We start from the raw sequence: 26,473 nt of genomic DNA, 5'->3' as shown, positions 1-26,473 counted from the left end.
CACCAATTTTGATATTAGATTTAATACTACTTCCCTTCATAATGTGATCCATATAGATAATGAATAACAGTGGAGATAATGGGCACCCTTGTCGCACACCTGATTTTACCTCAAACCAGCTTCCTTTACCTCCTTCAAGTCTCACTACTGACTTACAGCTTAAATAGAGACTGTGTATTGCTTGATATAATATCTCATTTACACCATATAACTGTAGCATTTTGAAGAGTTTTCTTCTTGGCACCTTTTCATATGCCTTTTCCAGATCAACAAAACTTAAATACAAATCCTTGTTATATTCAAAAGATTTCTCAACTATTTGTCTTAAAGTGAAAATGTGATCCTAAATCCAGCTTGTTCTTCACCAAGCTTCCCTTCCACAATTTTTCTTAGCCGTTTCTAAAGTATACTTGCATAAATCTTACCAGGAATACTCAGTAGGGAAATATACCTCTGTAATTCTTGCATTTAGTTTTATTTCTCTTTTTTATAGATAGGTACTATGAGAGCTCTGCTCCAATCATCTGGAATTTGACTTTCTGAATTATGCAATGCAGCCACTATAAAACTTTTATACCTCCATATTTGAGCATTTATGGCTGAATTTCATCTACTTCAGCTACCTTTCCACATTTCAGGTTTTGGATGGCTTTTCATACTTCAAGTATGAATATGTATTCCTGTTGGATGTTTTTAACATCATGCTGGCACTGCTTGTTTCATTTTGCAGTCTTTCAAAGTAATTACTCCAAATATTTAGAATATCTTTATCTTCAGTTTTCATGTCACCTTTATCTCTGATTCCTTTTACAGTACTCTTTCCTCCATTTCTGAGCTTTATCAATAGCCTCCAGAATATTTTGCCCCCACCCCTCCTGATATTTATTTTTTATGTTCTTACCAAAGCCTTCCCATGACTTTTGTTTAGCTAGTTTTACACAGTGCTTTGCTGTCTTACATTTTTTTCTGTATTCTCTAAGAGCACAAGCTGACTTATTTGCCAGGAACTTTTAATATAATTTCTTTTCCTTCACTGTCTCTTTAATTTCCTATGTCCACCATGTAGTTATGATTTTTCTATCTTTACAGATGACCTCACTGCATACCTCTCTGGCTGAATCAAACAGTGTTTTTCTTTAGGATTTGCCACTGAATCTCCAAGGTTTGGTTCTTGTTTTCAACTCTTGCATTTTTTCTTCAGTGATGTTTGTATATTTCAGTACAGTTCACCTGGCTAAGCTGCTCAACCCTGATTTGCTTTAAAACATTCTTACACACTTTTCTTTTCAATATAAAATTTAATTTTATCCTGCTCAAAACTAAACAGTAATCACTTCCTATTTCAAATCCTCTGTATACTCTTGTGTCTCAATCACTGTGGCTTTCAAACATCACTATCAACTATAACATATTCACTGAGACTTTTCTTATTTCTTGCATCTTCTCTCCAGGTGAATTTGTACACATTTTTATGTTGGAACATGGTGTTAGTAATAACTAATCCACATTCGGAACAGCAATCTAGTAGGCATTTACCATTATTATTAGCTTTGTACTTTTCATCAAATTTTCCCAAAACATTTCTGTGTGTGTGTGGTAATCATTTCCTACTTTGCTGTTTAGATCTTTAACAAAGACCAACAAAGAGCCTTTGTAGCCTAACCCAAGTCTTTGGTCAGAAAGACTTGGGTTCGATTCCTGTCAGTGATGTGAGGAACCTTAATCTGGTCTCTTTCGATGAAAGGTGAGTTTTGGATGGCTTTTGTCCCCCAGAAAAGGCAAACCAGCCCTGTGAACACACGTGGATTACAGTCATGAATACCTCCCAGCCATATGCCAGTCCTGAGCCTGGATAAAATTGGGGGGTTGGGGAAAGCAATGGTGAACTACCCTGTAAAAATCTGTCCAGGAATACTTTGTGGGCAATGCCTACAATGTCACCTACAGTCGGAAATAACTGAAAGGGAAAAACCAGTCCCAGTAACCAGACCAACATATTCACATTGAAAAATATCAATGTGAATACAGCAGTTTGGACTGGATGACATGTCGGCCTGTGTGCTATGCATTTGTGCAAGAGAAATTGCAGTGCCTCTGACATAAAGGTGGCTCCAAGACAGCAGTAACAGATTACAGACCAGTTAATATCTCAATAGTAGTTAAATATTGAAAAAGTACAAGTTTAAAGTAAAATCCAGCAGTGTGTTTCAAGGAATATGGTATTGATATACTTGGCTTGACTACTGTGCATAGATTTGGTCACCTGGGTTTTTTGGAGCTCATTGGAGAGGGTTCAGAGATGAGTGACTAACAGACCTGTGGAATGTTCCCTATGAGGATAGGTCGAAGGTGTGTGTTGCAGAGTTTAGTTGATAGGTGGAATAAATGGAATATGATAGACACTCTTAAGTTTTTGGAAAGTTCTCTAAGATTCGCACACAATTTTTCTGTACATGTCAAATGGAGAGAAAGAGAGAGAGAAAAAAAACTAAGGGGTTGTACCTGAATTTATATATAAGTGCGGTTAGTTAAGGACGTGAGCTAGATTTTTTGTTTAGAGAGTGGTGAATGAGTGGAATGGATTGCCAGAATTAATTGTGAGTGCCCTGATAGTGAATCATTTTAAGGAGAGGTATGATAGGTATTGTGTGTAAGTGGTTAGTGTGGGTTAGTGTTATAGAGATTAGTGTGGGTCTCCTGTGATGAGTCTTTTGAGATACCATATAATTAAACATTTTCATTGTGATCTTGATGGTCATTTGATATGAACTGCATTGCAAGTAAGAAATTGTTTCAAAACTCTGTAATTATTATTTTATTCCCTGCATTTGTGCTTTTTCTTTTTTTCTTTTAGAATACTGGTTGGTGCTCCCAAAGCTAGTACTGGACAACCTGGAACAAATCATTCAGGAGCTGTTTATAGGTGTAATGTAAATACTTGGAAAAGAGACTGTGTCCAGATTAATATTGACTATGACACTCAGCGTAAGTGATTGATAAACTCAAGTAGATTTTGAAAATATGTTTCTTCAATTAATATGAAAAAACACAAGTGTTAAGTAATATTATTTATTTAAGGCCATATATTCAGGCTGAAATATATGACCTTAAATAAATTATATTACTTATTCCTTTGGTTTTTTTGTGTTAATTCAAGAAACCTCTCATGGCTCAAGTATCTCTTAAACAACTGTTAAATATGTTTGTACAAAATAATAAATTTAGTTTAATCCTTTATCCCAGTGAGAGCAAACAAAGTTTGCGCCTGAAAATATCTTCAGGACTGAATATAGTGTTGTACTATCTTACCTGGGTAAGTAGTACAAGACCAGGCAACTCGTAGCAAAGGTGGAGCAAACTACCAACACTCCTATCCCAGTATCTCTCATAATGCAAAACACATCTCCTTGTGGATATGTATACTGTTATGCATTAAGAGATTGGCCACTACCCAGACTAGTTTCGACCTTTATTGAGGTCTCTTCAGTGGGAGCCAGGCCCAGAGTTGGAGAGATGCCAGGCAGAAGTAGTAGCAAGGTCATCTTTACCTATAGGAGTTGCCAAAAGGTTTACTACCTTTTTTTTTATTAAATTACTCTGAATTTAGAGAAAGATGTTGAAAAAAGTTTCAAACTTGCAACATCTTTCTCTAAATCCAGAGTAATTTAATAAAAAAAAGGTGGCAAACCTTTTGGCAACTCCTATAGGTAAAGATGACCTTGCTACTGCTTCTGCCTGGTATCTCCAACTCTGGGCCTGGCTCCCACTGAAGAGACCTCAATAAAGGTAGAAACTAGTCTGGTTAGTGGCCAATCCCTTAATGCATAACAGTATACATATCCACAAGGAGATGTGTTTTGCATTATGAGAGATACTGGGATAGGAGTGTTGGTATCTTGCTCCACCTTTGCTACGAGTTGCCTGGTGTTGTTGTACTACCTGGGTAAGATAGTGTTGTACTATCTTACCCAGGTAAGATAGTACAACACTATATTCAGTCCTGAAGATATTTTCAGGTGCAAACTTTGTTTGCTCTCACTGGGATAAAGGATTAAACTAAATTTATTATAGTCTAACCTAGTGAAAAATAAACTTTCAACATATTTGTACAAAGAAAATGTGCTGTTAAACCAACACGTGACTAACATTTTTTTGCATTAAGTAACTATTAAAGTGTGCACTTCATTCATTTTCTGCTTTTATCAAAAAGAGTCTCTTATTTTCTCTGTCAAGTTCTATGGTGCCGGCAAAGGTTGGTCGATTGGTAGAGCCTCTGTTACTAATGGCTCAGTTAAGTAAGTTTGAGTGCAGTTAGTAGTTGGAAGGGAACCAATTGTTCGATGCTGTTGGCACACTCTCCCTCGATGAGTCTTTGGACTCCCTGGAGGTGTCAAATAACAATAATAATGGTGTAATACTTTTTTTTGAAGATTCTTCATTTTTAATGGAAATTGGTTATCTCCTTCAGATAAACTTAGTTTAACAGCGTAATATTTCCTTTTGAGCAGAATACATTCTTTGTAATTAATCAAATTGACCTATTTCAGTAACATTCAATGATTTTTAGATGTCCATTGCTGTCCTGGTAGATAATAACATTTTTAGAGTAAGTAGAGTAAATAGCATTTTTTGGGTGACTGCACGTAAAAAAATACGAAAACCTGACGAAGAATTCTACTTCCTTACCACAGCCACCACTCAACACTGTAGTCAACCTCTCGTCGGCAGTTTTAAAGCCTGAAGCACTCACCGCACTTTCACGTGGTCACAATTTCGCCCTAGCTCCTAAAAGGATACCTGTTGAAGAAATCATGATCCAAATAGAGCGTGGGATTCGCAACCTGCCTAACCATATCGCCAACAACGTAAGACTGGATGTAGTCGGTGTTCTGACTAAAGCCAAACCTCCAAAAACGAATATGCAGCCCTACAAGAATTGAAAAACAACAAAAAAATAGTAATCACCAAAGCTGATAAGGGAAGCACCACTGTGATACTCAATCAAAAAGACTACAAAGGTAAGCTAAATGCTTTAGTACTAGGCCGTACTACTTACCTCCCCATTGAATACAATCCGACCAGCTCTCAGATTAGAACTCTCCACAGACTCCTTAAGAAAGTCACTTCTTGGCCTGTGGAAGTCACCAACAAACTTAAACCTTATAACTCTAGACCCCCCCGATTATATGGACTCCCAAAAATACATAAACAAAATGTGCCATTGCGTCCCATAGTGGATGGCATTGATTCCCCCACATATAAATTAGCCAAACATTTAACCAAAACGCTCACACACTACACTGGCAACACACCATCACACATAAAAAAACTCAGCCCACTTTAAAGCCAGTATAGAAAACCTCACACTCCAACACACTGACATAATGGTCAGTTTTGACGTCTCCTCCCTATTCACTAATGTCCCACTCAAAGAAACCCTTGAGCTCATCCAAGCCAAGTTTCCTCCTGATATCTCAGCCCTATTTCAGTTCACAATGAACTCAGGCTATTTCGTTTGGCAAGGAAAGTTCTACAAACAGATAGAGGGGACAGCCATGGGTTCACCACTTTCCCCACCCTTGGCCAATTTCTTTATGGAGACATTTGAAGAGAAAGCCTTAAACTCTGCCCCACAAAAACCCACTATTTGGCTTCGTTATGTGGATGATGTGTTTGCTATTTGGCCACATGGCTCAGACACACTCCACTCCTTCCTAACACACTTAAACAACCAACACCCCAGAGTCCAGTTCACCTTAGAAAAAGAAGAAAACAACACCCTCCCCTTCCTAGACACTTTAATCACCCGTCAGCTTAATGGATCTTTGGTTTTCTCTGTTTACAGAAAACCCACCCATACTGGCCGATACATTCACCAGCAATCCCCCCCCCCCCCTCACAACAATATGGGGTGATAAAAACACCATATAACAGGGCAAAATTAATCTGCTCAGATGACAAGGCCCTGACTATTGAACTAAACCACATCCTCAACACTTTCTTAGCCAATGGCTATAACCCCAAAAAAATCCAAAAAATACTAAAACCTGTAAACCACAACTCCCTTCCCCCCCTCCACAATAAAGATTACACCAAGTCTATCACCATCCCCTACATCCAGGGCACCTCTGAGAAAATAACCTATATCCTCAAAAAATATGACCTTACTTCCTGTTACAGACCATATAAAAAGTTGGCATCCCTTATCTGCTCTACCAAAGACCAACCACTTCCCCTAGACCTACCTGGTGTATACCAGGTCCCTTGCAGCTGCAAATTGTCCTACTTTGGCCAAACAGGCAGAACAACAAATATCAGGATTTCAGAACACCAAGACTACATCTGGTTTCACCAGTACAGCCGCTCTGGGCTGGAAGACCATGCCTTAGATACCCACCATAAAATTCGTTGGAAGAAAACAAAAATAATTCATCGCAGCAAGTTTAAATACGAAAGATTATTCAAAGAATCTTCAGCAGCTCTAAAAAACGTTCCTAACCTCAACAAATTTGGGTGCATGAAACTGCCCCAAATTTGGGAGACTTTCATTATGAGAACTTCAGCCCAACTGCCAAGACTACCAAATTAGCCCGCAAGATGGCACCATTAGGACTTTAGGAACAATATTAGTTTCTTGCTTTCTTCCTCATTTGCTTTGTGTTAGTTCCTGAGTGCACATACCATATCTTTATGTTCCTGAAGATGGCAATGTGACGTTGCCGAAATATAGAAGTGATTCATTAAAGTTACCTTTAATTAATATACTTCATTTGCGTTGTTAATTCCGTAAACTAATTACCAGTTATGTCTAACCAACGTATAAGCCTTGCTACTAGAATGATACAGGTTTATTGACATACAGGTAGAATTGACATAAAAAATGTGCTTTGTAAAGTGTGAGAGGTGCTTGCTTGTTATGAGGTGTTTTATATGTCCATATGAATGTAACTTCTAGTTGGAGAGATTTTGAGAAATTTACCAACATTTAATAAGTTATTTCAAATTTTTTTTAAACTAGACTAATCTTCAGCTCCCAAACATTTTGCAATTATGCAAAGTTATATGGTAAAAGTACATAAATTGATTCCATAGTGGGTGCATAAGGGAGGGAAAAAACCCTCTGGATTCAGATTTCTCTGGCTCCACTTTCTTTACACAGGCAGCATGGGTGTATGCATGCATGACCCTTCATGGACATGCTTAGTACACGGGAGCCAATACCTCCTCCATTTTATACTTGTACTTGCCACCAAACTTGATGGTGGCAAGTACATCGAGAGATTTCCTGACAGCCAGTGAATAATCCTACTCTCTCATATTTTGCTAGACTGTGGCTAAAAGGAGTCCAAATGCAACAGTAATCAGAGATGCTGTTGATGCTGCCCATGGAGAAGAGAAGATATTAGATATGGAGCACAACATTAGAGTACAACTGGAGAACCAACTGGCATGTCTATTTAGAATGCCTCACTAATAGCTAAATGATCTATTTGTCTCAGGAAACTCAGTTCTAACCTGCAGCCATTTGCATTCTGATGAAGAATACCTCAACCTCTACATGAACAGTCAAGAAACCACTCAATCTGAAACTGTAGGAACCTCATTCATGAGTCTCATCCTTGCATGCTTCTCTTCCCTAGGTTTCTGATATTAGTATTCATGAAAGACATTAGCAAAAATAAATGACACTGCATATCATAAAACAATCTTCCACAAATAGAGGTGTTGTGAGAAGAGGGCTGTATGTAAAGAGGGCTGCCATTTGAGATAAGTTTTTTTGAAATAATTAATAATATATAAGTGTGTTCATGAGTAAGAGTTGCTATAAAAGTTGTGCGCTTGCAGTGTTATTAGCATGTGGGATTTTTTTGTATAGGTTTATTTATGAATTCTTTGAAATTAGAGCTTAGTATACTAACTGGCAAAGCAAGATGATGGCAGCTTTGTCCATGCAGGAATTAAATTTTAATTTCAGTCGTTTTGTGAAATGTGAGGTGTGCTATATGTATTCATTTGATTATATAGATAAATTGCGGATGTTTAAGGCGGATGGAAGGAGGGCGTGTGTGTGAAGTGTAAGCTGAATGAGGACTTGATGAGATCTAATATGTTGATAATTGAAAGTGTTGTAGCAAGAATGTTGTGAGGAGGATTGTGCTCGTCTGATAGAAATGGTGTAAACCATTTCTATCAGATGAGCGTTGCCTGCTCAGGAGTTAGTTACTTTTGTTCCAGTGTTGATGGAATAGATCAAGGGTATTGTTCTCCTTGTAGTGATGATGTTCATAGAGAAGGTGGCTTCTCACTTTTTTGTTTGAAGACTGTAAGAAGGTGGTCAGCCCTCTCTTTCTTTTGGTGGAGGTGTTGTGCTATCTGTTCCTGTATGCTGAAGACAAAGTTGTATATTACTGCTTTTGCTTGATAAAGAGATAGTTTCAAATTGAGTGGTTTCTTGTTGATGTATAAGGTTGAGGTATTCTTCATCAGAATGCAAATGGCTGCAGGTTAGAACTGAGTTTCCTGAGACAAACAGATCATTTGGCTATTAGTGAGGCATTCTAGATAGACATGCCAGTTAGTTCTCCAATTGTACTCTAATGTTGTGCTCCATATTTAATACCTATTATCTACTGTCTGTTCACTCTCCTCAGCTTATAAATCCCAAATCTGCCCATTACACATTTTGAGTTATGTGCCTAAAACCGCCTTAAAAATTCTTAGCTGTCCAGAGGAGAGCAATTCTTCTCATAGAGGACTTTCTCTCACAAACACACTTTATCCTCTATCACATTATATGCAGTGTTTCACCTTGCTCTTCTGTAGGTACTTGACTAGTGTTACAGTGAACTGGAAAAAAAACCCCATCATTTCTCCACTTTCTGTTTGGATTTTAAGACTGCCCAACATCCCTTTTAATACAATTGCAAACACTCCAATCCTGCCTCTCCGTTTTTCCTTGTTTGTTCCATTTATCTTTGTTCTCTGGAACAGCCTTTCTCATAATGTGTTTCCTAACAAGGGGGGGGGGATACACAGGGAGTTCAAGTTCATCATCATCAAATTCCTGCCATGTACCCTCAAGGGGTGTACAGGATATGACAGTACTACATGAAAAAATTACATCATTACTAACTTCCTATCTACAATTTTCCTCCAAATCAGTCTGTTACTTGTCAAGACTCCAACATTATCAGATCTTATATTTCTATCGTCTAAGGCACTTTGTACCGTATCAATCCACCTATATCGTGGTCTTCCTCTGGGTCGTTTTCCTGCCAACCTGGCACAGAACACTTGTTTTGCTAATCTTTCCTCTCCCATTCTATTTAAGTGACCATACCACCTGAGATTAGCTCTGCTAATGCATTCCTGAATGCTGACAATGTGAAGTTCTTTCCTAATATCCTCGTTTTTAATATAATATTGCCATTGATGCCATCTGTTCACGCCTCTAATCGTTCTCAGTACTCTCATATCTGAGGTCTCTAGTCTTTGGTCAAGTGTTTTACTTCTGACCCAGCTCTCAGATCCATAAGTTAAAACTGGTTTGAACACTGTCTTGTATACAGCTAATTTAGTGTGCCGACTAATTTCTCTCTTATTCCATATGAATTTATTCAGTTGACTTCCCACCATACCAGCTTTGCTGATTCTGTTGTCTATTTCTTTATTTAATTTACCATCTTCAGTAAAAATCGTGCCTAAGTAGCTGAAATGTTTTACTTGTTCCACAGGTTCTCCATTCACAACACAGTTGACATTTTCAGTGATTCTGCCTATTTTCATTGTCTTTGTCTTTTTATTGCTGACCTTCATACCATATCTATTACAACAGCTATTCAATTTAGTCAGAGAATCTTGCAGACTTGTAGCGGATTTATTTAGAAGTATAACATCATCCGCATAAAGCAAAGAGCTGACATTAACATCTCCAATTTTGATATCAGCTTTAATACCACTTTCCTTCATAATGTGATCCATATAGATAATGAATAACAGAGGGGATAATGTACATCCTTGTCTCACACCAGATTTAACATTAAACCATCTTCCTGTACTTCCTTCAATTCTAACTGCTGACTTACAACTCAAATAAAGACTAAGTATTGCTTGATATAATGCCCCATTGACACCATATAACTGCAGCGTATTGAATAGCTTCTCTCTTGGCACCTTGTCATATGCCTTTTCCAAATCGACAAAACTTCAATACAGATCTTTGTTATATTCCCATGCTTTCTCGACTATTTGTCGTAAAGTGAAGATCTGATCCTGACAGCCTCTATTTGTCCTGAATCCAGCTTGTTCTTCACCAAGCTTTTCTTCCACAATTCTTCTCAACCGTTTCTCAAGTATACTTGCATAGATCTTGCCAGGAACACTCAGTAGGGAAATACCTCTGTAATTCTCACATTCAGTTTTATTTCCCTTTTTATATATGGGTACTATGAGAGCTCTACTCCAATCGTCGGGAATTCGTCCCTCTGTCCAGGCTTTCTGAACTATGCAGTGCAGCCACTGTACCACCATACTTCAGCATTTCTGGTCGAATATCATCTACTCCTGCTGCCTTTCCACATTTCAAGTCTTTGATGAATGGCTTTTTCTACTTTAAGTATGGATATATATTCCTGACTGCATGCCTGGTCAGTGTTTTTTATCACTATGCTGTCATCACTGCTTGTTTCATTTAGCAGTTTTTCAAAGTAATTACTCCATACTTCAAGGATATCTTTTTCTCCTGTTTTCATGTCACCTTTATCATCTCTAACTCCTTTTACAGCACTCTTTCCTCCATTCCTAAGCTTCTTCAACAACTCCAGAATATTTTGCCACCTTCTTGATATTTATTTTCTATATTCTTGCCAAAGTCCTCCCATGACTTTTGTTTAGCTAGTTTTGCTTTCTTACATTTGTCTCTGTATTCTGTAAGAGTAAAAGCTGACTTATTTGATAGGAACTTTTGATATGCTTTCTTCTTTTCCTTCACTGCCTCTTTAACGTCCTGTGTCCACCAGGGAGTTCTGATTTTTTTATCCTTGCACACAACCTCACCACATGCCTCTCTGGCTGAATCAATCAATGTTTTCTTCAGAGTTTGCCACTTAATCTCCAAGGTTTGATTCCTGTTCTCAAACTCTCATTTTCTTTTCAATTATCTTTCTGTATTTTAGTCTACAGTTCACATCTGAGAGCTGCTCAACTTTTATTCGCTTTAAAACTTTCTTACATGTTATTCTTTTCAATATGAAATTCAGTTTTATCCTGCTCAAGACTAAATAGTGATCACTTCCAATTTCAAATCCTCTTTACTCTCTGGTATCCTGCACCAGGGAGAAAACATCACCATCAACAATAACATAGTCAATGAGACTTTTCTTATTCCTAGCCTCTTCTCTCCATGTGAATTTGTGCACATTTTTATGTTGGGACCTGATGTTAGTAATAACTAGTCCATGTCCTGAGCAGAAATCCAACAGATATTTGCCATTATTATTAGCTTTGCTCTTTTCTCTAAATTTTCCCAAAATATTTTTGTATGTCTCACAATCATATCCTACTCTGCTATTTAGATCCCCAACAAGGACCAACTTTTCCCTTTTCATTGTGTCAGTTGCTTTTTTCTAAAGCCTCAAAAAATTCCTCCACTTCTACCTTAGTAGAACCTTCTGTGGGACCATAGGCACAAATAAGTGTCTTGTGCAGTTCCCAATTCTCATATTTGCCCACATCACTCTACTTGAGACTGCCTGCCATTCAAGAAGATTAGCCTCGTATTTTCTGTTGAATACAATGGCTTCTTCATCTTTTCCTTGATTGTCATTGCCTGAATATAACATGTTGTATTTATTGCTCAGAAAGATCTCACCAGTTTTTGTCTTTTTTGTTTCAGTCACTCCTATTATGTCGATCTGGTACTTATCTAATTCCTCACCTAGCTCCATTTCTTTGCCATTCAGGCTTCTTACGTTGATAGTACCGATCTTTACCTCTGGTGATGTTGAGTTGGGGTTTGTTTTTAGATTTGTTCCAGTAGCTGACTTTTTGCTGTTCTCCCTGGTTCCCTGGTGAAAACAATGGGGGCCTTGTTTAACTGGGCGACGCCCCAACCGGCATGAAATTTTGTCATGTTGTACCATCATTTTTTATTTTGGTTTAACCAATAATAATACAATTTGGTCGGCTAAATCCCAAATTGCCAGCCCATCGTTCAGTATCAAAGTAGATACCCAACAGGGTGCACCACGAGAAGGTGAGGATTGAACATTAGGTCAGAAGCCCTGGTCGGTTCTCCGCATTCCTTTAAAGGCTATGTGGAGGTCTCCTCTCAGTTATACACCTTTGACCCTTAAGCACCCCTTCAAGTTTAGAGGACATATTGCAATATTAGAGGACATTTAGAGGACACATAGAGGAGTTCAAGTTTAGAGGACATATTGCTAAGGTTGCTAATATAGCCCATAAGATTATTTGGCTTTTGAAGAACACATTAACAAGTAGAAATAAGGAAGCTGTAATTCCTGTTTTTAAGGCCTTGATATGCTACCTACATCTGGATTGCTGTGCTCAAGTCTGGTCTCCTGGGTTTCTTGGGAATGAGGAAGTGATGGAGAAGATTCAGAGGCGAGTGACCACGATGGTGAGTGTTTTGTGAAATGCTTCCTATGAAGATAGATTGAGAGTTTGTACATTGCTAAAGTTGGTTGATAGAAGAAAGAAAGGGGATATGATAGAAGCATTTAAGGTGATTAAAGCGTTTTATAGATTGATACAGGGGAATTGTTTCAGCACTTGGCTGGAAGGACCAGAACAAGGGGTCATCCCTGGAAGTTGAATAAAGGTGTTGTTAGTAGGGAGTGTGACGGCTAGATTTTTTTCTTGGAGAGTTGTGAATGAGTGAAATGGGTTGACAGAGTCAGTTGTGAGTGCTTTGTCTGTTAATGTGTTCAAGGAGAGGTATGATAGATAGTTTGGTTCTCCCACAATATCTTCGGACTCCATGGAGGCACCCATACAATAATAATAACAATGTCTTATATTGTTATTATTACTAAAGATCTTCAAGGAGCTAGACTCATTGAGGGATCCCACATATTGTCTACACCTGTTATACCTTTTCTTGAATTCATTCACACTGCCTGCACTCACCAACTTCAGATGTAATCCATTCCACACTCATTCTGTTTCTCCCATGGAATTGGAGAAGAATCTATGTCTCACCCCTTTCTTGGCTGCATTCATTCTCAACATTCTTGGATTCCCTCTCATTTTCTTTCCACCCTTCATAAAACGAAAAATTCCATCTGCTGGTATCCTAAATGACACCTTCAGAAGTTTGTAGGTATCTATCATATCACCTGTTTGCTTTGATTTGGCCTCATAAGCTGCATTTCACAGTTACACTATCAACTTGAAGTTTCCTTTGCAAACCCTCTCCATTGTATCTCTCATCACAGAAACCAGTAGTAGTTTGGGTGATATGAATTATTTTAAACAGGCAAAATGACTTCCTTATTTTTATGTCAGTGTATATTTCAGCATTGCAGTTATCCTCTGAGTTGGCAATCTTTGCTATATGGTCCTTGAACTTCAACTTCCTATCTGCTAAAACTTCATGATCCCTAGATTAATCAGTTTCTTCTAGCATAATTGCACCAATATAATATGACATGGAATATTTCATTACACTCAAGTGCATAACTTTACATTTACTAATATTGAAATGACAGCCATTTTCATGTGCCTGTGATTCTATCCTATTTGAATCTTCCTGCAAGTACTGAATTTCTGATCTGATTGGCCAAGTGGTTAGCGTATCCACTTTCCAGCCAAAAGGCTGTGGGTTCAAGACCTGCTGTGGGACATGGATGTTTGTGATTGTCTGTGAAAATACTAGTGGTGGTGGTGGTGGTGGTCCGTGGTAGATGAAGAAGGTAGTTGGTGGAGTGGTGGAGACGAAGAGTTGTTGAGTAGGTGCCCTCCCTTGATGAATCTTTGGACTCCCTGGAGGTGATATATAATGTTAGTTGCATTCCAGATTACCTTGCCTTACTTTGAATCATTAGCAAATAGCCATGGCAAAATGCCACCATTCAAATCCTTACCAACGTCACTAATGTAAAGATTGAATAACAGTGTAGCAAGAACTGATGGCTGTGGTACACTACTGGTCACCTGAAATCCTGCAGACTCTCCTATCTTTCTATACCCCACATTTTTAATGTCAGTCACCTTCAATTAATAAATCTGTGCTGTTCATTGCAAAGTATAGATTCTCTCTCTCTCTCTCTCTCTCAACCCATTTCTGCATCTGAGCTCTTACCAATGTTTTCTAAATCTTCACTACCACTCGAGACACAGATAGGGCAATAGTTACATATCAAAAGTTTATGCAGTGGGATTATCATACATTCTTTTCATTCCTGTGGAATCTTACCTGCAGTATTGACAGGGTGTAGCATAGAGGCAGCCTCACAGCGTGGCTTAATAAGGGCGCTTGTTCAGCTATATTGCAATATGAACAAACCATATTTTCTACACTTCGCTAGTGTGGAAAGATGTTTTTCCAAGTTTAAACTGATGAAAAATTATTTGCGAACAGCAATGACCCAAGAATTGGTTGATCTAGCAACTATATCGATAGAGGCGGATATAGCTTATAATTTAAATTTAGAAGAGCTTATAAACAGTTTTATTGTGCGATATCCCTGTAGAGCAAACATTGAATTAATATTATTATGTAATCGTTTTGCATTAATGTTTCTCTTGTAATAAAAACAAAATAGTAATTGGAGATTTTCTTATATTTTTGTCTTATAATCCATCAAGGACGATATTAAATTGTTTGCCTCAGGGTGCGATCTAATCTGCCGATGGCCCTGCTTACCTGTGTTGGGACTCAGATTATACATCCTAGTCAAAGGCACAGCCAGTTCAGTTGAACACTCTTTTAGCATCTACACTGATATCCCATCAGTCCTCCATTGCCGAATTCTTATTCAGCTTATGCAACGGTTCTAGTTCCTCATGCGCCCAAGTTTCTTCATCCATTGAAGAAGTAGCATTGAGCTCAGTGTTACATACATTAGGTTGATAATCTAATCAGTACCTATTTTGCTAAGAGTCTTTCAAGCCTCATCTGAAGCTGGCGTTCCTTCTCTGCTCTTAAGGATCCACTTCCTCCACTTTCTGTTCCAGGTGTTTGGTTCCTTGTTCTTGCAGTTTATCATATTATGGTCAGACTGGGAGATGTGCTAAATCTGCCCAGATGAACATGAAAAATGCATCTGTTACCACTACTATGGTCAGTCATCAGATGCAATAAAAACTATTATGCTTCTTCACAGGAAATACAAACTTGAAACACTCTTTTTAGAATCAGCAGCAGATTTAAAAAAACAGCCTAATCTTAAAATTAACATGACTGTGTTAAACTTCCCAGGATTTGGCAAACTTTAATTCTTAGGACTTTTGCTCAATAGCTAAGGCTAGCTAACAGCACCCATAGAGGATGCCCCTCATAGGACTTTAGATAGTTTAATTTCTTCCACTAATTGTTTCTGTGTATGTTATTACAATTTAAATACTGTATTCCTGAAGATGTCTCTGTGACAGAGATAATATTAATTTGATAACCCCCTCATCAACTTATGTTTCAATTATGTCCTCCCTCCTCTTTCCTATCCATTAGTCTCTGCAAGTTGTATTTTCTGTCTTTCTTCATACTCCACATTCTAGGCCAGAAGAGACAATTTGACCACCTTGGTCAATTTTTCTGGACCATTTCCAGTATGTTTTCATCCTTCTGAAAATCATGTCTGCACAGTAATTCTTGTGTTGTCTGATTAAATGCATATAGAACATAGTGCCGAAGGACACGGTTGGGAGTTGTTGGAGGGAGGGCATACTGTGTGAAAGGAGACTTGCACAAGATCACGACAAGTTATGGAAGAAGAGGTTATCTCTATAGTGTACCAGGAAGGAGAGCTGGTCAAAAAGAGTTAGATATGGGAACGTGGAGAGGGTTATCAGTAATTCAGTGGATAGACTACTATATGCATTAAGTCTTGGTCAGTAGAGTTGGAAAAGCAGAACCATTTGAAGTTTTGGACATGAAGATTGCTTAGGAAGGTGACTTCATTATTTGGATATCTGGATTGAGCTTCATAGAAAGGAAGGTGAAGAGATCAGAATGGTTTGTGCAGTTTGGAGACAGTTAAATACAAATGAATGGGGCATGCAAACCTAAATTAGGCAGTCTCTGGAAAGATATGCCAGATTTCACAAAGGCACAGGTACTGCCATGGTAGCAGAAGGAATCATGAAGTGTATAATTTGGACATTTAACGTGCACTGTGGTTAATGTAATTGCAATTTAAGTTTCTGTCAAGATCAGGAAGTCTAATCTGGATGACTATTAAGTAGTGATGTATGTCATTTATGTTGGTGTTTATGTCTCAGATGTTGATAAAGTGGATGTGAATTTTGTAGGGATTAGTTTTTGAGTGAGATTTAATTCAGTTGAAGTATCATTGTCAATGTTTGTATGTTTCATTTTTAATGTTCAGAATTAGATGAATGGATAAAGTGGGGGCAGTGCTTTGAGAGAAGACATTCTTGTACTTAATACTCATACAAAGAGTGACTAGTATTCTTATCATAACATTGTCTTGATAGTGCTTCCCACGTATCACTACTCAGACTCCCTCTACAGGCATGAGTTGTCATATTTTGTGGGCAGTAGGTTTATGTGCCAGCTGAATAAGAAGCCTTCTGACCTGTCACTGACAGGTTTAGACCTGTATGCTATCTGTTGGACAAGCTGTGGTATAGTTTTTACTGTTGTATCCTCAATTACATTGACAGAAGTGAGGTGCATGGGGAACAGAAACTGGAACTCCTGTTCTGGAACCATACTGATTCATAAATCAGTGTGGTTCTACCACACTGTGAGAAGTGAGAGGAGGGGACAGAGACTGAAACCCCCTGCTCGGGAATCAGAGTGACAGTTCCAGAGCAACGAGTTTCAGTTTCTGTTCCATTCTCCCCTCACTTCTCACAGTGTGAGTGATACCTCTCAAGGGTATATCAAACATATTTACTCTCCTAATAAAATCCACTCAATATCAATATCATAGACATACAGTATCAGCAGTCTTAAAACTGCCTATTTTTTGGATAGATACCGCATCCTGATTCCTATCTACACTGGGGGTTTAATGCCTGTTGATAGAAGATAATTTTGGAGACTATTAATGCTTCCACCAATATGAAGGTGTAGGAAAAGGTTATGGAGGAACATCAATACTAATTTTAGTGAGGAACACTAAAACTACATATTTATGAGTCAGTGTGGGAAAAAGGCAAGTTATCTACTCATCGCCCTTCATGCAAATAAATGGAGAAAAATTCACTTTAAAAAGATTCTGTTTCAGAAGGACCTATTTTAGAACATATTCTATAGATTCTGCTGATTACCCTTACTTCAATAGCTGAGAGGAACTGTCAGGTTTGGAAACCTGTCCCTCCACCTCTTCTAAAAACAATAAAACCAATCACCTTTAATTGCACTGAGAGAGTGTAATCAGAACATTAGGTTCACTATCTTGAATATTTTGCACTCTTATTATTTCTGCATTGTGTAATGTGATATTTTTAACCTTGAAAATACCTCAGTAACTGGAAGCAAAATAAGTATTTGCTTTTTTTTTTTATCAGTTGTTGTGTGATAAGTTTCAGTATAATGTAGTCTAAACATGTATTTTAATTGAGAGCACAATTTTTAGTGCTGAGGTAAAATTGAATTTGGAAATTGATAATTAGAATGAACAGAATTTGTGTAGTTTGGACTGGTTAAATAAATTTATATGAATTATGAAAAAAAAAAATCACTTCTTGATGCTTTAGGTATTAGAGGCAGTATTCTAGCTATTAATTTTTCCAACTTATTAGCTTTTATGGAAAGAATTTTACAAATGTTTTAATACCAACATTTATGTGTTCAAAAAAAAAAAAAAACCCTACCTATCAGATCTCACTTAGCAACTTGAAATATTTAATAGTTTATAAATGCTTGGCTTTGAATTCCATCAAATAAAGTGAGGAAGAAGATTAATTCATAAGGGTGTTTCAAATGCAGAATCATATAGGAGAGCCCCCCCCACAAACACATGTGAATGAAACAGACAAACTGGCCAGAGAATGCTCAGTAACTGTCAGTTGGGTCTAATGCACAAGGGAACATGATTTTTTTTTTTTTTTTTCTGTTTTTGTTTCATTGCATATTTTGCTTATCTTTCATTCCAGTTCTGTTTAGCTGGTCGTTTCCATATCAAAGTAGGTCTGCTTACAAATTTTTGAATATTAATAATACTGAATTTAATTTTCTGTATTTACACTATTATTCTGATTGAGACTGCCATTAGTCCATTATTCTTTAAAATATTAAAAATGCTGGTGTGCAGAGCTGTTATATTTAAAAAAAATTCCAAAGTTAAAGATATTCTTTTTTTTGTTCTTATTTATATATAAACAGTCAGAAATATATGCATTTGCAGCACCAGAAGAAAACTTCTTAAAGGATGATCAGTGGCTAGGTGTTACAGTGAAAAGTCAAGGACCAGGTGGCTATGTTTTGGTAATATCAGTTTTAAAATTTTTTAAAAATGTGCATTATTATTATTATTATTTTTTAGCCATTGTATAGAATTTTATAGTGGTATTTTAGTTTTTTTTGTCATGAGACAGTAAGTTCCAAACAACTTTGCATCAACCACATAAGAGTAGAACCAGTTGTAATCTTGGTGAGTGTGTTATATATTTCACATATTGCACTCTTTTTATATTTAATAATAATAATATTTAATAACAAAAAATATATAAACTTGAGAAATCACATCACTAGAAATATATGGAATAGTTTAGTATTACACAAACATTAATTAAATGGCAGCTCTTAGATTTAACTCTCAGGCTATTGTTCAGAGTGTTGATGTGAGTTAAGCATTATACAGTTTATGCCATTTTTTTATCTCATTTTGCTGTCTTCTTGATGAATGAGACATGCCTGAAAGGATATGTGAAAGTACAGTGTCTTCAGGTACTCTGATTGTAAAGGGTAGAAGATGGATTGTACTTTGTTGAACAAGGTCTGATCAAATATCCTGGAAATATCAAGAGACCGTGTGTGTTTCTCCAGACATTTCCATTGCTCATGTTCAAAGGTGAGTGATAATGGCAAGATAGTGGCAAAACTGGTGATCAGCTGATGTATTTCCAAGTGATGAACTCACCTGTCGTTGATGATGATCTCTTTGATTTTTAAATGAACAGAAGTGATAGCAGTGTGAATGTTGTTAGATGGCTGACCTTTATCATCCATTTTTGGAATATGCTGAATATAGGTTCTTTTATGATTTAAAGTAGATGCTATGTGAGTTTTTTTATTTATTTTATTTTATTTTTATTTTAATGGAGAACCCATCCACGAGAGATTGGTCAGTGTATAATACAGTAGTAACCATGGATGGGCAATAAGGAACTTATTCACATTTGACTTTAAAATCCACAGATTGTATTCCTTGGGCAACTGTTCCAGAGGACAGCAGTGGAAAGGATAAATGAAGAAGATTAGAAATTTATTCTGTGAGTTTGGAGTTGAACTGTGGTGTGGGGTGGGGGTTAGCTGGTGTACAGTCATATTAGTATTTATAGAAGTTGCAGGCTGCATAGACTGAATACCTGTGTGCAAGTGAGTGAGTGGATGTATTAGTGAGGGAGGGGTTGTCAATCAATCTAACTGGTCTGTTCTGTATAGAATCCAGTATTTTCAGGGAGCTCTTAGGGATGCCATCCAAGATATGGGTGCAGTATTCAATGGTTGGGGTGGATTTGTGATTTGTATAGGGTTAGAAGCTGTTTGGAGTTAAAGTAACACCTCGAGCAAAAGAGAAAGCCTAATTTTTTGGATGCAGAGGAGACAGTATTTGTGATATGCTTTGTACCAAGAGAGAGAGAGAGAGAGTGATTTGAGGTTAGAGTGATTTCAAGAAGGTGAATCTCATCTTGAATAGGAATTTGAGTATTGTCAAGGATAAGATTGGAAGAACAGGGTTCTTTTTTTATGGGAAATAATACAGAGCCATGTTTTGTTAGCATTGAAATTGATAACATTATCCAAACTCCATTGATGAATGTTTTGACCAGAATTTAAAGTAGTAGGGTTAGAGTTCTGGAGGTTGTGGTGATTTGTGCTTTGCAAGGTTTGTCAAATGAAAAGAGGAGTGCGGTATGCTCTCATCACCAAAATTATGTACTGGATTGGCAGTTAGCTGGAGTAGATTATTTATATATAAAAGGAAGAGGCTGGGCAAAAGAACATAGCCTTGTGGGACACGAGCATTAGTTGTATAGATTGAAGATAAGGAGCCATCCATCATCACTCAAAGTGAGCATCCAGCCAGAAAGCTGGCTACCCAGTTGCAGAAGGCAGGGGACAGACCAAATGATGGGAATTTTCTTAATAGGCCTTTGTGCCAAACTCGGTCAAAAGTCTTGGTGATATCAAAAGCAACCACCACTTGAGATTTGCCAAACCTTACTGTGGTGTTTGTCCTGACATGGGCAACATAGGTTAGTAGTCCCCCTGTTGATTGACAGCAACAGAATCCATACTGTTGGTCATTTATTAGATTAGAGTCTTCAAATCATTATTATTATTATACAGGTATCTCCAAGGAGTCAGAAGACTCATTGAATCTATTATTCACACACACTAACCATTATTCACACAATATCTGTCATACCTTTCCTTAAACTTATTCACTGATGAAGCACTCACAGCCATCTCTTGAAAACCCATCGCCTGCCCTGCAAGCAAAAGGTGAACCTTGCTAACTAAACTCTTACATAATTTCCCAATGTTGACTCCTTGTTCTTTCCATGTGCTGAAAACATTTTGTATTCAATCCTATAAAACCCCTTTAATAATTTATATGCTTCTATCATGTTTCCTCTTTTTTTTTTGCTTGTCAGCTAGTTTTTGAAACCCACAGACTTTCAGTCTGTTCTCACAAGGAGCATTCCATAGACCTGCCTCTTTGTTACTCACCTCTGGATCCTCTCCATCACTTCTTTATCCTCACAGAATCTGGGCGACTGGATCTGCATGCTAGTGCAGATGTGGCCTTATTAAAACCTTATGAAGTGCAGCTATTCTTCCACTTGTTTGTTTCTTCTCAGATACACATCTAATAGTATGTTTAATCCCATGATTTTTCAGAACAGCCTCAGTATGCTATGTTATCAGCTCTGAAGGGTTTGAGATGTTCACGAACATCTCAAACCATTAAGCACTGTCAGGAAAATCTATCCACACACCATCACTCTGTCTTTAAGTATTATAACCAAGCATAATTAGTTTATGGTTTTATGTTGTTGTTACCATGCTTTTGTCCTTTTGCCTGCATTAAATAACAAAAACAGAGACTCATCATGCATGTGACTTTTATCCACTTCTATGGTGCATAGTGCTGATGTTTTTCCTACCATAGCCACTATTTTTTGACAAGTATGTTTCTTTCAATAGTCATCTGCCATTATACTCCATTTGGCAATATCAGATGTGTGTGTGGTGGGAGAATGTATTTATTTACTTTCTCCCTCACACTCTGAGTGGTTTAACTCTTAAATTCGAAACAAAACAGAAAGAAAATACAAGAAAAATAAACTCTAAATCTAACTTACACACAGATTCGTATCCCAGGATACGAATGCATGTGTATAAATTAACCCAAGAACTCATTAGATCCATTAAGAGACTGAGTCTTCAGAAACCTTAGAACCAAAATTGAAAAAAAAAAATCTTTAATTTACAAAAAATACAAATATGCACATCAAATAAAATATGGCACCTGTGCGTAGGAAAATGGCGGCCAGTAATGAAGGTTCGCCATCGTTATCAAAGAACGGTAGCATAAAAGAAATGAGTCAGTGTACTAGCTGTGAAATGTACGCTTTGCGGAGTGCAGTCGGAGTGTGGTCAGATGATGATAAAGGATTGAATGTGTGTAGAAAATGTAGGGAGAATGCGGAATTGAAGCGTATTTCGGATCGTGAGTGTGATATTTTTGTCAACCTTCAAAATGAAGGAAATAGGGATATGACAAGAAACAGCAAAGTTGTACATGAAAATTGTGAGAGTGTGAATGTAGAAAGTGTGAATGATAGTATAAATGGTTTCTCAGAGAACAAAAAAGATGAGATAGATACATTGAGTGAGATCGCGTTGTTGAATAGTGCGATAGAAAGAGCAAAACAGCAGCTAGAGTGCATGAACAAAAGTAGACTGAATGAACCAACCAATAATAAAAGGTATGACAGGAAAAATAGACGTATGAATGTGAACATGAACAAAATGAAGGATAGAGTGCTGTATGGAGACTCGTTAGTACGAGGTGTGTTAGTAGAGGATTTGACAAAATCGTACCAACCTGGTGCGACCATAAAGGACGTAACTGCGTCTATTAGAGAGCAAAAGGAAAGGGTGAAAGAAATGATTGTTGTGGCAGGTACGAATGATTTGAAAGAAGATAAAATGGAAATGATAGAAGACCTGAATGAATTGTTTGAGGTAGCAAAAGAAAAGAGTGAGAGAGTTAGAATGATTAGTCTTTTGCCACGGTATGACAGTGAAATGTTTAAAAGGAGGGCTATAATTGCAAATGACTTTATGCGTGGGTTATGTATGACGAGTGGTGTGGAATTTGTGGATGTGTGGAGTGAGTTTGATGGGCGAAAGGATCTATATAAGATGGATGGCTTGCATTTGAATGGTTACGGTGTAAGAAGACTTGAGAAAGTGTTGCTGAATGTAGTGGATGTGCAAATTCACGGAAACTAGATTTGTTAGGGGGGGGTGGGTAGAGATACAGTCCTTATGGAGGCAGTTGAATGTAAGAATGAATATAATATGCCAGAGCAAATAAGGACAACAAATCAGAGTGGGATAGTTAATATAAGGCATCAAGGTAGGGTTGGGGCTAATGGGGGTCTTAAATTCATGTACACTAATACTAGGAGTATTAGGAACAAGAAGGAAGAGTTTTTGGCCATGGTTGGCACTTCCAGACCACAGGTTATAGGTATTAGTGAAACATGGCTGACTGTAGATGATAAAACTAGTGGGATTGAATGTGATGGGTATAGTGTGTTCAGGAATGACAGAGAGAATAAAATGGGGGGAGGAGTATTGTTGATGATAGCTGATGAGCTCCAGCCAAGGAGAATAGAAGTTGAATTGCAGGATAGAGAAAAGAGCACATTTGAGGCCATTTGGTGTGAGATTGTGGCTAGCAGAACTAAATATACAATTGGGTGCTGCTATAGACCAGGTGATGGAAAAGATGGTGGTGACAGTATGCACAAGCAAATAGAAGAAATGGGTGGAAGGAGGGTGATTATTATGGGAGATTTCAACTATGGTCGCATTGATTGGAGTGAGGAGAGGACACACGGGAGGAAGGAACTGGATTTTATGCGGTTATTAAGGGATAACTATCTGCGACACCATGTAATGGAAAATACTAGGGGTCAGAGAGTGCTTGACCTAGTAATTACATCTGAGGATTTGGCTGTAACAAATATGACCACATTGCCACCAATCGGTGAGAGTGATCATAGGGTCTTAACTTGGGAGGTGGCTAAAGGTGTAGAATTTTCAATTAAGACAGGGTACATGTGGAATTATCGGGCGGGAAAGTATGACAAGCTTAGGAGTTTGATTGGTTCAGTGCCATGGCATGTACAACTGCAAGGACTAGAAGTTGATAGTGCATGGGAGGTAGTTAAGAAGTGCTTGCATGAAGCAATGGCTGACTGTATACCTAGAGTGCGAATAATAAATCAAGTAGGGGTTAAATGGATGAATAACACCATTAAGCTTGAGTTGCAAAAAAAGAAACAACTATGGAGGGAATTTAAGGAGAAGGGTGACCGGCAGGCACATGAACGGTATAAAGCGCAGGCCAGAAGGGTGACGAGTGTGGTAAGAAAAGCAAAAAAGGATTACGAAAGAACATTGGCCATGCAGGCTAAAGAGAATCCTAAACAGTTTTTTAGATATGTAGCAAGTAAAAGGAAAAATGTACATGGCAGATTGATTTTAAAGAATGCCGATGGTAGGGAGGTAACTGAATCAGTTGAGATAGTTGAGTTACTGAGTGAGCACTTTGCAAAAGTATATCATCAAGGTGGTGACATTGCAGAAACGAATAAACCAGTAGATTATACGGGAATTGTGGTTAATGAAGTGGAGGTGAGTAGTCTATTGCATAACCTCAATGTCAATACATCTGTGGGATTGGATGGTATACCAGCTCGTGTTGTACGAGAAGCAGCTAAAGAATTGTCAGTACCCTTGACCATTTTGTTTAATTTGAGTCTCGGGTCTGGGTTAGTCCCGAGCGGGTGGAAAGAGGGGAAAATAGTTCCACTGCATAAAGGTGGTTCCAAGACTGCTGTTGTAAATTACCGACCGATTAGCATATCAGGAATCATTGTAAAGGTCTTAGAGAAAATAGTCAAAAGGAAAATACAAGATTGAATTGAAGAAAATGGGATACTGTATCGGGGACAGCATGGTTTTGTGAAGGGTAGGTCATGCCTCAGTAACTTGCTCACGTATTATAACACAGTGACGGCTGAACTGGACAAGGGTAATGGGTTTACGGTGATTCTACTGGACCTTGCCAAGGCCTTTGACAGGATTCCACATGGAATTCTAATCTGTAAATTGCAGCATATGGGAATGGACATAGGGTTGGTGAGATGGATAGGAGGGTGGTTGACGGAGAGATATCAGAGAGTGGTTTACTCGGGAGTAGAGTCCACAAGACGGCCTGTGACTAGTGGTGTGCCACAAGGATCTGTTCTTGGACCAATGCTGTTTAATTTGTTCATAAATGATATAGGAAATGATCTGAGAGGAACAGTTCATTTGTTTGCGGATGATGCGAAGTTGGGTAGGGCAATAGTGAATGCAGATGACGTCAAAATTTTGCAGGATGATTTGGATAGATTGGAGGTCTGGGCTAAGGAGAATGGATGTCAGTTTAATGTGGCAAAATGTAAGGTTATGCATTTTGGGGTGAAAAGATTGGAGGCAGTTTACTGCATTGGTGGAACCCTGCTCCAGGAAATTGATGAGGCACGAGATTTAGGAGTGTTGGTGGATAGGGAATTGAAATTTAGGGGACACATTGCAAAAGTGACCAAAACAGCTCATCAAATCACTTGGTTGCTGAAGAATACGTTGACAAGCAGAGACAAGCAGGTTATTGTTCCTCTCTATCGAGCCTTGATAAGACCCCATCTAGACTACTGTGCTCAGATTTGGTCACCTAGGTTTCTTCTTGATGGGGAGGATGTGGAGAGGATCCAGAGGCGAGTGACCAAGATGATAGCAGGTCTGTGGAATGAACCGTATGAGAACAGGTTGAGGATTTGTGGGTTGCAAAAATTGGTTGATAGGCGGAGGAGGGGAGATATGATTGAGACATTCAAATTACTGAAGTGTTTCTATAAAATTAATTCAGAAGATATTTTTGAGAACAGGGCTGGTTGTGGGAGGACTAGGGGACATCCATGGAAACTGGGCAAAAGTGTGGTTAGTAAAGGTGTTAGAGCTGGGTTCTTTACTTTTAGAGTAGTGAATGAGTGGAATGCGCTCCCTGAGTCTGTAGTGGATGCTGTGACAGTGAATGAGTTTAAGGCGAGGTATGATAGATACTGTATGAATGTCAGATAGTTGTGATGAATATGATTTGGGGCCTCCCTCGATGAGTCTAATGACTCCCTAAAGTTGCCCGTAATAATAGTAATAATAAATCTATATAACTTTACTACACAAGCACTAGTACTGTCTTCAAATCACAACTCCTAACAACAAACAAAACTCTTCAGTCTATGCAGCTTCTCCTCAAACATATAAGATATTAGTTATTCTTTATGGACATAACTTCAAGAAGTTTAGTCTGTTTTCTCCTATAGAAAATTGTATTCCTTCTTGAATTCACACATGAGCAAGACCAACATAAAAACTGCTCTATATGACAGCAACATAAATTAATCAGATTCTTCTTACATTTTAAAATTGCTGAACACTGAAGAGACATATTTTGTCTTCATCCATTGCACTTCAGTAACTTCACTTTCTGCATGAAAATAGCAACAAACTTCACTGAATAAACTACTAAAAACCTTATCAAAGGAGTTTTCATTTCAGAACAACTTTAATTTCTATGTAAAAGCTTCTGAAGACATAACTAAAACCATATCATCTATTTGAAATCACTCAGACTGATAATCCTAAATAAAACAAACTTTACTGGGCTCATTTTTATATGAACAAGAGAGCAATAAAATTCCTTTTAGCTTTAAATTAATTAAATCTTATATGGATTAATGACTACAAATA

General features: G+C 37.8%; 1 protein-coding gene across 1 annotated transcript in view; it reads left to right on the top strand.

Moving 5' to 3' along the window:
* LOC150100151 (integrin alpha-PS1-like) overlaps positions 1–26,473 on the top strand; it is a 573,942-nt gene that overhangs the window by 20,210 nt on the left and 527,259 nt on the right. Inside the window, exons 3-4 of the mRNA XM_090402382.1 lie at positions 2,855–2,985; positions 18,558–18,637. Of these exons, the coding sequence (XP_090258508.1) occupies positions 2,855–2,985; positions 18,558–18,637 (211 nt within the window). The remainder of the gene's footprint in view (positions 1–2,854; positions 2,986–18,557; positions 18,638–26,473) is intronic.

This window comes from Typopeltis vanoorti, chromosome 13, assembly GCF_054136105.1.
Source record: "Typopeltis vanoorti isolate ZY-2024b chromosome 13, IOZ_Tvanoo_1.0, whole genome shotgun sequence".
Lineage (NCBI taxonomy): Eukaryota > Metazoa > Arthropoda > Arachnida > Uropygi > Thelyphonidae > Typopeltis > Typopeltis vanoorti.
Note: the sequence above shows the minus strand (reverse complement) of the source record. Positions and strands in the feature narration are given on the sequence as shown.